The 12,301-nt window shown below is 36.7% G+C and overlaps 1 protein-coding gene and 1 pseudogene across 2 annotated transcripts; both read left to right on the top strand.

Moving 5' to 3' along the window:
- The first annotated feature begins 311 nt into the window (after positions 1-311).
- LOC113095068 (seipin-like) lies at positions 312-6,970 on the top strand. Of its 2 annotated transcripts, none has more exons than XM_026260683.1 (11): positions 312-577; positions 1,236-1,783; positions 1,958-2,039; positions 2,292-2,435; positions 3,396-3,530; positions 3,679-3,776; positions 3,884-4,025; positions 4,102-4,183; positions 4,267-4,332; positions 4,635-4,694; positions 6,575-6,970. In XM_026260683.1, the coding sequence occupies exons 2-11, from the start codon at positions 1,467-1,469 to the stop codon at positions 6,721-6,723; spliced, it is 1,275 nt and encodes a 424-aa protein (XP_026116468.1). In that variant the 5' UTR covers positions 312-577; positions 1,236-1,466; the 3' UTR covers positions 6,724-6,970. The 2 variants fall into 2 exon arrangements, with proteins under 2 accessions (XP_026116468.1, XP_026116467.1); XM_026260682.1 differs by having other exon boundaries at positions 314-577; positions 6,518-6,970.
- Positions 6,971-7,681: 711 nt separating this feature from the next.
- On the top strand, positions 7,682-12,264 carry LOC113095063 (nuclear RNA export factor 1-like; annotated as a pseudogene).
- The last annotated feature ends 37 nt before the right edge of the window (positions 12,265-12,301 follow it).

The raw sequence follows: 12,301 nt of genomic DNA, 5'->3' as shown, positions 1-12,301 counted from the left end.
TATGTTTTTTAACTGGTTATGGCTTCTTTCAAACAAGTGTTACTTGTTTCTTTTTCTGATTTTTTCATTGTTTTTTTTTTTTTACTTTCATTGTGGTAATGTTTCTTTTCATTGCAATAAAAATATTATTTTGCTAGAAAGTATTTGATAAAATAATTTCCTTATTAATCAAAACCGATTTTGTAAGCAAACAATTCGCATGAATAAATTGCAACACTGCATGGGCAGCACCGATGCAGAAACGCAAACGCGTCGAGCAGTATATTTTGTACCTCTTCTGTTGCCGTACGCGTGTTTCTATCACACCAGCAGCGGCGCCACTGAGTTAAACGGATAGTTGTTTTTCTCTGATCTGTAGAAAGAAAGTGAGGAACATTAGTTTTCGTTTTTGATTAAATATGATTTGTAGATCAATTCCTCTTGCTTAAAATGCATAGATTATGCGTCACTAGCACATAACAGAGGGAAGGAAGTGAAAGGGGTCGGTCCATTGGAGTTGTTCATTATATTATTCTAACGTTATTCTGAAGCATTAATTAACGTCATTTGTCCATGGCGCATATTCGAATTAAAGAAGGTGAGTTTGAGGTTTATATTTCAATATAATGTAATTAAATGATAAAAAAAAAACAGTGTAAGGTAAAATGCGGAATGAAGACAGGTAGGCACCAGTTCAGAGAGACTAAAAATCATTTTAAAGATATAATTGTATGTAACGTTAACTGTTAAAGGATAAACTGAAAGTACAGGCACATCTTTTTATTCTGGTGTTTAATTCTTTCATATTTTACCGCATTATCGTTTGCCTTTATTCGTGTAAGACTGTCAAATGTACAAAAATGCATTATGCTGTAATAATTACAAACAATTAATTAAAGTTTCTGCTTCATAGAGGACGTGTGTGTGTGTGTGTGTGTGTGTGTTTGTATATATTTAAAACTATATATATATATATATATATATATATATATATATATATATATATATATATATATATATATATATATATAAGAATATAAAAATGTGTATAAACTTTAAAAAAACGCATTTTTTATTTCTGACCAAGCAGAAGTATACAGTGCACAGTACAATATGGTTTGTATTTAATTTTGTCATGTTTTCATCTTAAAAAAGTACAAATGTGCTAATTAATGTTTGTATATATTATTGCAGTTATTTTGCAATTATAATATAATGAATGTGTTTAATTTTTTTTTTTTTCATTGCTTTTTTAGGGCTCTCTGTGACTGCATCGACAATAACGGAAGAAAGCTGGAAAAGCACATTTAAATCTTCAGATAAGAAACTAGAATTAGAGCTAGATCCAAATGTGCCTTTGGTCAGATTTGTGTTATGAGCTTTTAACTGATCCCTGTATTTTCAAACCATTCATTCTGACTTTGGATTACAAGAATTATTAGATGTTGTGATGGACATATTATTGGATAGCGTGTGAGGAGGTTTGGATGAGTAAAGAGGGAAAGACTCCTTTGCCTGCAGTGGGAGGGCTGACGAGCAGGCAGCGTGACATCAGAGGACCCACGTCTGGACGTGACACCGAAGGACTGCTGGCTATGGGAGCAGCAATGGGACCGTTACTGCTTTGGCTCCAGGATGTGGCAGCAGTAACTCTGCTGAGAGCTCGCAGGACGCTTCTTAGGGCTGCCATCCTGTTCTGTGTCCTGGTGCTTCTTCTGTGGGTCTCCATCTTCCTGTATGGAAGCTTCTACTATTCCTACATGCCCAGTGTCAGCTTCTCCACACCAGTACACTTCTATTACAGGTACAGACACGTCAAGGCTGATCGGGAACATCCCCGTATTGTTTTTTTTACAACGGCCTATTTGCACATGACTGATTTCTTCATTATTTTGGTCCAATGAACAAATACTGTTGAAGGCATCACTGGAATTCGCTTTGTGGTTGATTCCTCTCCCCTGCGTTTCTTGTCTTACAGGACAGATTGCGATGCTTCAGATTCAGTCCTCTGTTCTTTCCCCATGGCTAATGTCTCACTCTTGAAGAATGGAAGAAACCAGGTAAACAAATTATAATTGTAATCAAATTATAATTAATTACACTAATTATAGACATGTTTTTACAGGTTCTTTTGGCATTAGCTAAATATACATGCAATGAATAGCCTTTGCTGTAAACATTATCTAACAAGCCCATTAATGATGCACAAGAAAATTGTAACACTTACATAACTGATGTATGAACACTGAGTATAAAAATGGATTTTTGTTCATATTTACAGTTTAGTGTATTGACTTGACTGTTTCTTGTAGGTGATGATGCCTGGTCAGGCCTACAGGATCTCTCTGGAGCTGGAAATGCCTGAATCTCCAGTTAACGCACAGCTTGGCATGTTCATGGTTAAAATGTCCTGCTATACCACTGATGGGACCGTCGTTCAGTCGGTGTCCCGCTCTGTGAGTGCAGACAACTCCCACAAAGTTCATTGTCGTTATGGTTGTGAAAACAGTAATTTAAATAAAATAAAATTATACCAATAACCTGTTCTAATAAGTGCTTAAAGTGGATTTCGGTATCACAACATGAAAATTTACAATATGAAAAATGGATATTCCTTTGGAGATTTGCTAATGATTTAACCTCATTCAATTATTCAGGTTTTTTTAACATTTTTTCTGTTAACATTTAGTGAGCTTTAGGTAATGGCAAATGTAATCTAAATATAAAAATAGGGAAATTGTGCATGCACAATCAATTATCCCCTATTAGCTAGATTATATTACTGTTCCAATTATTATTAATAATCTTATAAATAATAATCAACTTAAATAAAGTGTCAGTAAAGCCTTTTACATTCTATTGAAAAAATAATTTTACAAATAAATGATATTTTCTGAACATTCTATTCATTGAAGTATCCTGGGGAAAAAAAGTGTCTGTTTAAAAAATTATATTAAGCAGATATATATATATATAAAAAAAAGAAATTTTCAATGTTTATATTAAAAAATGTTTCATGAACATCCAAACAGAATATTAGAATGATTTCTGACGGATCATCTGACTGGAGTACCAGCTGTTGAAAATTCAGCTTTGCCATCACATAAATGAAAATCATGTTAAATATATTAAAAGTTATTTAAAATTGTCATAATATTTGACCTTATAATATTTTTACTTTAGTTTTGATTAAATAACTGCAGCATAAAAAAAAATTATTTTAAAACAAAATCTTACACACTTTTAGATGCACTCAAATCTCTGGTAGTGTGGAATGTGTTGTCCATCTTCAGTCTGATTTGGATTCACATTTGATGTTTATGGACACACAGTCAACCCTTTATATTAGAACACCTGTCTGTAAATGGCTGTTTCGCTCATATTTCTTGTGTCTTGTTTTGTTTTTTCCCCATCAGACAATGCTGCACTACCGTTCTAACCTGCTGCAGACCATGAGCACGCTGCTGTTCTCACCCCTCCTGCTCACAGGTGTGTCTGAGCAGAAACAGCTCATCGAGGTGGAGCTCTTTCCAGATTTCAAATCCGACCTAGTAAGTTTGTAAAATATGAGCTATGACACTGAAACATGTCACTGGCATTTTTCAGATTATTCATGTCAAGAGTACAAATCTTGGTATCATACATTTCTAAAATTTGTATTAATAAAAATCATGCATTATATTGACCTGTCCTCCACAGTACCAGCCTGCTGTTGGCGCTGTGATTGAGATTCAGTCCCGCAGGGTCCAGATTTATTCTACCCAGCTCAGGATCCATGCCTTCTTCACTGGCATTAGGTATTTGCAATGGTTTAGTTTTATTGGTTTATTTGACTATTCATGTTCCGTCAAGTAATGCATCTCAGCTCATTGACCATCCTGTAATTCTCTTCTCTTTGCTACAGATACCTCCTGCATAATTTCCCTGTGATGTCTGCAATTGTTGGGGTGGCCAGTAACTTCACCTTCCTCAGTGTCATTGTGCTTTTCAGTTACTTGCAGTTCATCTGGGGAGGGCTCTATCCCCCCGAGCAGGTCAGAGTGAAGGTAAGACCATCTGTCGAATTTATTTAACCTTCATGCTGTCACGTTTCCACTGGATGATGTCTGTTTACACACATAGGTGATGATGGGAGACTCGACGCGTCTTCAGCAGAGGAGGGAAGAAGCACGGAAACGTATGCACTCATCTGCCAGCACTCCTAGTAAGAAACCACAAGCACTCACACGTGATCATTTCAAGCAAACAGATCAGTCACTACTATACAACTCTTCCACTGTCCCCCAGTCATGAAGTATGGAGGAGATAACAGTGAACTGGCAGATCCACCACAACGAACCAGTCGAAACAAAGGTGAGACAAGTAGGAAATTGATTAAACTGATGCAGTAGATCTGTGTATTATTGTTATGATCCAGATGGGGATCGGTGGTGGGAATATCCTTGGTGCTTATATAACTGCACCACTGGAGGTGCTCAAAAACAAATGCAGAGGAAATTCGAGTGAGGCTCAAAGTCTGACTCCAGAGATCTATCCAGTGGGAAACTCAGGAACTCTAAGGCAGAACAATTCAGATTATATATTCACATGCTATGCCAAATAAATGCAGTGATTATGTCAATGAAGAATCAAACAAATCATGTTTGTTTGTGCAGGTGAGTTAGACACTCCTAGTGCGATTGGGACAGAGGATCACCTGCAGGAGGATGAAGCTGGTAAAAATATGAACTTTAAACTTTAAAGAATAGAATAAGACCACTTTGGGGTCTGTAAGACTGTTTTAAAATGTTTATGAAAATTCTGTTAACAAAAATAAAATATAATTCATTATTAATATTGTAAAATATTACAGTTATGTAAAAACAACTTCTTTTTGAATATATTTCCTTCAGAAATCATTTCAATTTGCTGATTTTGTGATCAAGAAACATTTCCTTGAAAAAGAGATGTGCTTCTTAATATTTTTTTAAATACAGCTTCTCTGTATTCTTTGATAAATAAAAAGTCCACAGAAGAGCATTTATAAGAAATATAAATATTTTGTAACATATTTAATGCCACTTTATCAATTGATATCAAATATCACTGATTTCAGTTTAATGTGCCCTTGCTGAATTCATGTTTTAATTTCTTTAAAGAGCCACACAGATGGGAAATCAAAAATTACCTGTATTACAGTGTATGATATAGCTGTCCATCAGCGTAAACAATGTGCAAAGTAATTAAACCAAAAAGTACACGATTTATAAAGTTATTGGCTTCTAAAGTAAGGAGTCGACTCTGAATCGCTGAAACGAGTCGTTATAGATTTCAAATCTTTTGCCCATCTCTATGTACGTCACTAGGAACACTTTGCATAATAATCTCCGCCTACCGTGTAGGGAGAAACGGAACTCTGGCCTGCCCCCCCCACCACCTCCACACAGACGCTCTGGTTGGTGTTAGAGCATCATGTCGAGGAGACAGTGTGTTTTTAATTGTAAAAGCAAGTTTGTTTTATTTTCACTGCCAAATAATGAAGATCAGAAAAACCAATGGCTAAAATTCATTTTTACCACAATACCAGAGCAGTACAACAAATCCTTGTTGTGTTCACAACATTTCACTGATGACTGCTTTTCTAATCTCGGTGAGTACAAGATTTTGTACTCGGTGAGAGTTTCATTTTTCATCACCAACTTTATTTAGAACAACGAGCATCTCCGAATCACAACACGAACTATGATTATGAAGTTATGTGTTTGTTTTCTCCCGAGCGTCTTATCAGTATGTGTGCTGTCTGCAGCCTGTCTGCGCTGATCTTCATTTACAAACACGTCATTAAAATGAAGCGTAACTCCGTGAATACTCAACGAAGAGACATGAGAGAGATATCTATAGAAAGGTTGACATGTGTACTTTAAAACTAAAAAAGTGCTGCCGAAAACAGATATTCTGTGATAAAGTATTCCATATGAAAACAACGCGATGTCTGTTTTTCATGTCTCCCTTCATTATATCTAATGTGAACACACCCCCGTGCTGAACGCGCTATTCATATTCAAACTGAAGCGCGGCTTGAATACACCCACACAGAAGAAAAAGCAGCGAGACTGTTCAAGTTTTTTATTTTACTGTTTGCTTCACAATGAGAGGAATAAGACATAATTCACCCCAAACAGATGCTAACGCATTGTTTACCGTGGAGGTGTGTGCGCGGAACAACCAATAAAACCTATGTCAGTTGACCAATCAGGACACAGTATGCTACCGAAAGGTGGGGTTTAAGGAAACTGAATCTTTTGAACAGCTTCATGCGAACCGTTTGGGGATCTCTGAGAATTGAGGTCATTTTAAAATGATATTTTGACAAAATGACAATGTTTTTTAACCTTGGATGGATTTAAACCTAATGTACAGGACTTATAAACAGTTATAGGAAGCTTAGAATTTTCATCTTACTGGCTCTTTAAAAAAATAATTCTGGACCCCGAACTGTGATGTAGTTTATAGAACAAGCTCATTCTTGATGACCACTGGTTAATATTTCCTTCAACAGCTCAGGATTCCTCTATAGATGAAGGTCCCATTTTCCTTAAGGCTTCTCATATTGCAGACACCAGTTTGAGTGAGGAGGACCCTGATCATGAGCAGAGGGCAGCAGGAATGGGAAATGGGACTCAAGATGAAGAAACCACCCAAGCGCAGTCCTCAGACTGCGAGGCAAGGCTTAGACAAAGGCATGGACCCTGGATGAGACTCTGAGCTTAAAACACTGAAGCCACCATAAACGCACATGCATTCTGTTACATTAGAGCACATTATATGACTCATAGCTAGCATATTTGAAACATTCCTTTTGCAATGCAATGAGAATTACCTTAAGAATTTTTCAGATGCATCTGGAAACTTTACCTCGTAGAGCTGATATCCAGCTAAAGAGAAATTCCTGCTCTGCTGCTTTTGTTCTCCTTTAGCTGATTACTTACTGTAGGACTTAAAAGTCCTGCTATGCTTTTAATCTGGTCCGTGGTTCTGTTACAATATCAGTTTTGCATGTAAACTGTAACTAAGTGTGTAAAATGTGTCAACACTTCCATTTCTTTCAAATGCGTTCCTCTGTATTGTGATGTTCTCACAATCTTTAACATGGCTAAGCAGTTCCACTCAACTTCTAGAGATATTAAATTATTATTTTAAATTAGTTCCAGTTATTCGAAAGCCGAAAATGCAAAACAATTTTTAATTTGTTTGAGAAAAAGCACGTTACATATTATGAAAAATAATTAGAGGACATTTAAGTATCATTGATATGGGGAAAAACAAATGTTACTAGTACTATTATAAATATTTATAATAATTACTATTATTACTGCTACTGTATACAAAAATACGCATGGAATGTTAATCCTAATATGAAAAGATATGGTGTTTTTGTTTTTATATTTATTTAATTAAATTATATTAGTGGTTCATGCGTATTTGTCCGCTGTAACCAAAGATTTACTAGTATATCCGCTATATTCGTTGCATAGAGATTTTGATCATATCAGTGAATTATTATGAAAGGAAGAGTTTGCAAATTTTCATTTTCCTTCTCCTTCATATGTTTTTTTTAAATGCTTTTTTGTTTATTGAATAAATCAGACATTAAAGTAAAATGCTCAGTCACTGTGTTGTGATCTTACTCTCCAACACTAGGAGGCAATAGTGACGTGACGTGAAAACACCTCACTGGCTATTAGAAGAAGAATGTGGCGCAGCTGCGTTTGAGGCGTTTTTCTCACACAAAACACTGGCAGAAAGAATCTTCCGATTTTGCAAGCTTACAAGGTGTTTATCTTAATTTCTCTCGATTTTGTGTTATTAAAAAGAAAAAAAGAAAACAGCGACTGGGAATCGTGTATTTACATTTTAAAGTCGCGTTAAAGCCTTCTTCAAAGATGGCGGCAGCGGACGACTCGCGCTACTATAGTGGTAAGTTTGAGCCGTTAGCGAAAGCGCTAACAGCCATTTAAATTCTTTGACATTAATAATGTTCAGATTATTCACAATCTTATTGCATCTCAAATGCCGTTTTCTAACTCTGAGTGGTCTGTCATAGTTTAACGCTACCCTATAATTTACATAAGTAACGTTAACATCTACGTTAGCTAGCTAGCTTTTGTTTTTGTAGGTGCACGATGTTAGCTGTTAGTTCAGACAAACGCATTATTCAAACTGATTTTACCGAATATTATGTTATACTTTGTGATTTTGTGAAAGATTGAGAAAAGAAATGGAAATTGATCGGCGTGAGCTGACCACATGGTGAATGTGTTGAGATTGACCAACCTGAAGCTGTGATATCAAGATATATTGTGAATAAAATAACCTCAGAGGAGCCTTATGGCAAATTTCATTTCCTTAATTGTTTTTCAGACTTACACGTTACAGTCATGGCGAGAAGTTTAGGCAGTGACGTAAATTTTGTGTTTTGCAAAGTTTGCTGCTTAAGGCATACTCCACCCCAAAGTGAAATGTTGTCATTAATCACTTACGTCACCTTCTTGTCGTCCCAAACCTGTAAAAGCTTCGTTCCTCCTCGGAACGCAATTTAAGATATTTTGGATGAAAACCGGGAGGTTTGTGACTGTCCCATAGACTGCCAAGTAAGTAACACTGTCAAGGTCCAGAATACTATGAAAAGCATCAGCAGAATAATCCATCTCCCAGCAGCGGTTCAACCGTAACATTATGAAGCGACGAGAATACTTTTTGTATTGGGGATAGAGCTAGCTCATAATTCTGCCCATAAACCCTGATATCAAAACGTCCTGAAAGAGCGGCGACTTCCAACGAAAATTTGGGGATGATCCACGCGTTGTCCAGCATGTTGGAGCACCATCTCACAAAGCAAGAGTGATGAAGAAGTGGCTTAAAGATCTGACATGAAATAGTACTCAGAACATTTCTGTTTTTTGAAAGTGATCAATTTATTGAACCTTTAAAACATAATAGAAACAAAAACCTTCCAATAATATTTTCTAAGATTATATTTTAAAGTTTTGTATTTGTGGTGAGATTTAGATTTTTTTTTTTTTTTTTAGGAATTAAAGTATCAAATACAGCTTTATAGAGTTAAAACTGGTGTGAAACATAAAAGTCAGTTGAGTAAAATTTTTGTGCATGAAGCGCATGTGCATCTTGTGACGATTAAACTTCAGAAGGCTATGATTTCATTAAATGAGCATGAGTGCAGCATGTTTCAGAGTCCAGTGTTATGCTGGCTGCACACTAGACTATTTTCAAGTCCTAAACTTTTTTTAAAACCATAGGAGACCACGGACATAAAGACAGTTTTAACCAATTGTTAGCCTTATAGTCCTCTGAACGCACACACTAGATAATTCCAGCAAACTGCGAGACCACACACTTAATAATTGTAGGAATGATTTATAGTGACACTAGCACCACTTTCACACTGCCATTCCGCCAAATACAGGGTAAAGTGTTCCTGTAATTGTTCCCTGGTCGCTAGATTTGGCACTTTCCACACTGCCCAGTGATGACCCGGTATATGTGCGTGCTTTCACACACAACCCTTGAAGATCCCGTAACGACACGTGACATCAGCGCGTGACGTGTAATGTACGAGTCGACAACGCTTGGCCGTTATACTTTAACTGAAGCAAGCAACGATCTCGGCGTCAGCGCAGAACTAACTGATCTCTGCTTCCTCACAGTTTGCACATATGTTTTCGTCGCGAATGTTGATCTTCCTTCAAAACAGCCGGTAAAAGAGTCGCGCGATAACGCGCGTCATCACTTCGATACGGAATTAGATCTGGCTTTTGTTCACACAGCGCTCGTTCCGGATCCATTACCGCAATGTTACTAGGTCCCCGACCCAGGTTCAATTCGGTAATCAATTCCGGGACGTGGTTGCTTTCACACAGAAGGCGACCAGGCAATGTTACGGGAATATTGCGGGTCCGACGTGCAGTGTGAAAGGGTATAGATATCATGGACACTCACAATATCAAATGTGACTAGAGAAGATAAACAAATAGAGAATAATTGGTGTTGTCAGTTGGGTCTCATGGTGCGTGTTCTGTTTCACAGTTAAAAGCAAAGTATAACAAAGAATATGGGCAATGTATTCTGCTTTCCTGGCATTTTTTCACGCCTCCCAATCTTTCAGAAATGCAAATCGGCTTTAAAATCAGCCTTAAAATCCTGTGTGTACTGTGCAGCCAGCATTGCTGGGATACAGTAATATTTCTGCTGTTCCAAAAGCGCCTCTTAATGGCAAAGAATGAATTTGCATTTTTCAATAAGTCTGTCTGCTGGTTCTGTTCAGACCAGTGTGAAAAATCGACCCATTTTATGCATTATAAAAATCTAAACAATTAAAAGACACAAATATCTATTTATATGCTGTTTTATATATATATATATATATATATATATATATATATATATATATATATATTTAATAAATATAATAATTGATTGCTGATTCACTCCAAAAATGCATTTCTTAAAATTTGTAACAAAATTTTATCAGTTTTTGCTTAGAACAAGGAAAAATATCTGTCAAAGGTGCAAGAACCATGATCTTGATTTGCCTGTGAATTAAGATTATTTTTATTACCCCCACTGGCAGATTTTTTATTTATTTTTTTAAGCAAAAATTGAGAAAATTATAAAAAATGTTATTTTATAAAAACAAGACAAAAGCACTAAGTCCTTTTTTTTGCAGTGTAACTGTTTAATATAATTGACACTTTTGAAATGGGATGTTTACCATTTTATAAAACTATTCGTTTTTGTGAAAACCTGTATCTGAACTGTACATTCAGATTTTTACAGTCATTGTTTAGTATGTTACCATAGACATTGACATATCTACCCCGCTCGTATGGTATTAATTTTATTTGTGCAGGTTTGATTTTAAAAATCCTGCAGGTATCCTGACAGTCTCTTTGGAAGTAATGTGTAATAAAGTCACACCTCTGACTCTTTCGTCTTCCATCTATCAGAGCATGATGATCGTGTTGGTGGACCAAAGCACCGTAATCGTAAAGGCAGAGGCCCTTTCAGAGCCCCCCTGTACAGCGATCAGTTTTCTCGACCGAGGCATCGAGGTGGTCGTGGTGGTGGTGGTGGTGGAGAGGAGGAGCCCCTGGTCCTTGGTCCAGACTTCAGGATGATGATGGAGATGTGACCATGTCAGATGGTCCTCAAGACATGGGATCCCAGCGCAGATTGTAAGCACTTTGGGACATAATTACACTTATTTTCTTATTTAATCATTGAGGTACAGCAGTCAAGATTTTGCTAATGCTTGTTTTCAGCAATCCATATGGCAGCCACAGAATCGCCGCGAGGAACGCAATCGCAAAGGACGTGGCGGAGGCAATGGCAACGGAGGTGGAAATGAAGATAGAGGTGGCAATCGATATGGAGGCAGAAATGGTGGAGGTGGTTCTGATGGAAGCCGCAAGAACTGGTTTAAAATGACTGTTAGTGCTTTAAACGTCAATAGCACATCAATAAAGCAGTTATTAATGTTTAAGGCTTTAATATAAAATTGTTTGTGGCCTTATTGGAATATTAAATTGTGATTTGTATTTGTTTCTGGCCACAGATTCCTTTCGGGAAGAAATATGAAAAAGATTGGCTTTTGTCTTCACTTCAGAGCGCCAGTTCCACAACATTTCATGCCGTTCATGTAAGTCTACACTAAAATGCATTCCCTCAGCATGCCTATAAAAAAAGCTTCAATGTTTGTCATATTGCTGAATCTTTCCGTCCTGTCTTTTTTTTTTTTTTTTTTTTCGTAGTATCACACTGATGGCAATAAGGCCCAGTTTTATGTTGATGACTCCACAACTGCTAATGCTTTGTTTAAAGCGTCACGAAAAATAACAGACAAAGATGGATATAAGGTAATATTCAGTATATTTGATGCATCATAAACACTGAAAGATAATTTTCTAAAGTATTAATCATTAATCTTTTTATGTACGGATTTGAGAACCCTGTGTTTGAGCTTGTAATTGATTGTCAATCTGTGGGTTGGATAGGTGACTGTTCTAATGAACAGCTGCCCACCTCCTACTTTGATCTACACTGATCTGAAGGCCGTAGATCTGGAGCATTTGAAGGTGAGTGAGTGTTATTTGCAGGTGCCTTTAAGAGGATGTTTTCGTTTATTTCATTTATGGCTAATAACTGACTGTCTTCTGCAGCAATGCATGGCCAAGCGCTTTGATGGGTCGCAGCAGGCTCTGGATCTGAACAACATCAGAGTCGATCCAGGTTACACTTTCATCCAGTCCTCTTTCTCCTTACGAAA

This window comes from Carassius auratus, unplaced genomic scaffold (assembly GCF_003368295.1).
Source record: "Carassius auratus strain Wakin unplaced genomic scaffold, ASM336829v1 scaf_tig00215588, whole genome shotgun sequence".
In the NCBI taxonomy this organism is placed as follows: domain Eukaryota; kingdom Metazoa; phylum Chordata; class Actinopteri; order Cypriniformes; family Cyprinidae; genus Carassius; species Carassius auratus.
This window is presented reverse-complemented; position numbering and strand designations above follow the sequence as displayed.

What these genes read in the sequence shown, in the direction of transcription:
- LOC113095068 (XM_026260682.1), top strand. Translation starts at nt 1,467, where the DNA reads ATGAGTAAAGAGGGAAAGACTCCTTTGCCTGCAGTGGGAGGGCTGACG. An exon ending in GCCTTCTTCACTGGCATTAG is followed by an intron (nt 3,777 to 3,883) that starts GTATTTGCAATG and finishes TCTTTGCTACAG; the next exon opens with ATACCTCCTGCATAATTTCC. An exon ending in CCGAGCAGGTCAGAGTGAAG is followed by an intron (nt 4,026 to 4,101) that starts GTAAGACCATCT and finishes TTACACACATAG; the next exon opens with GTGATGATGGGAGACTCGAC.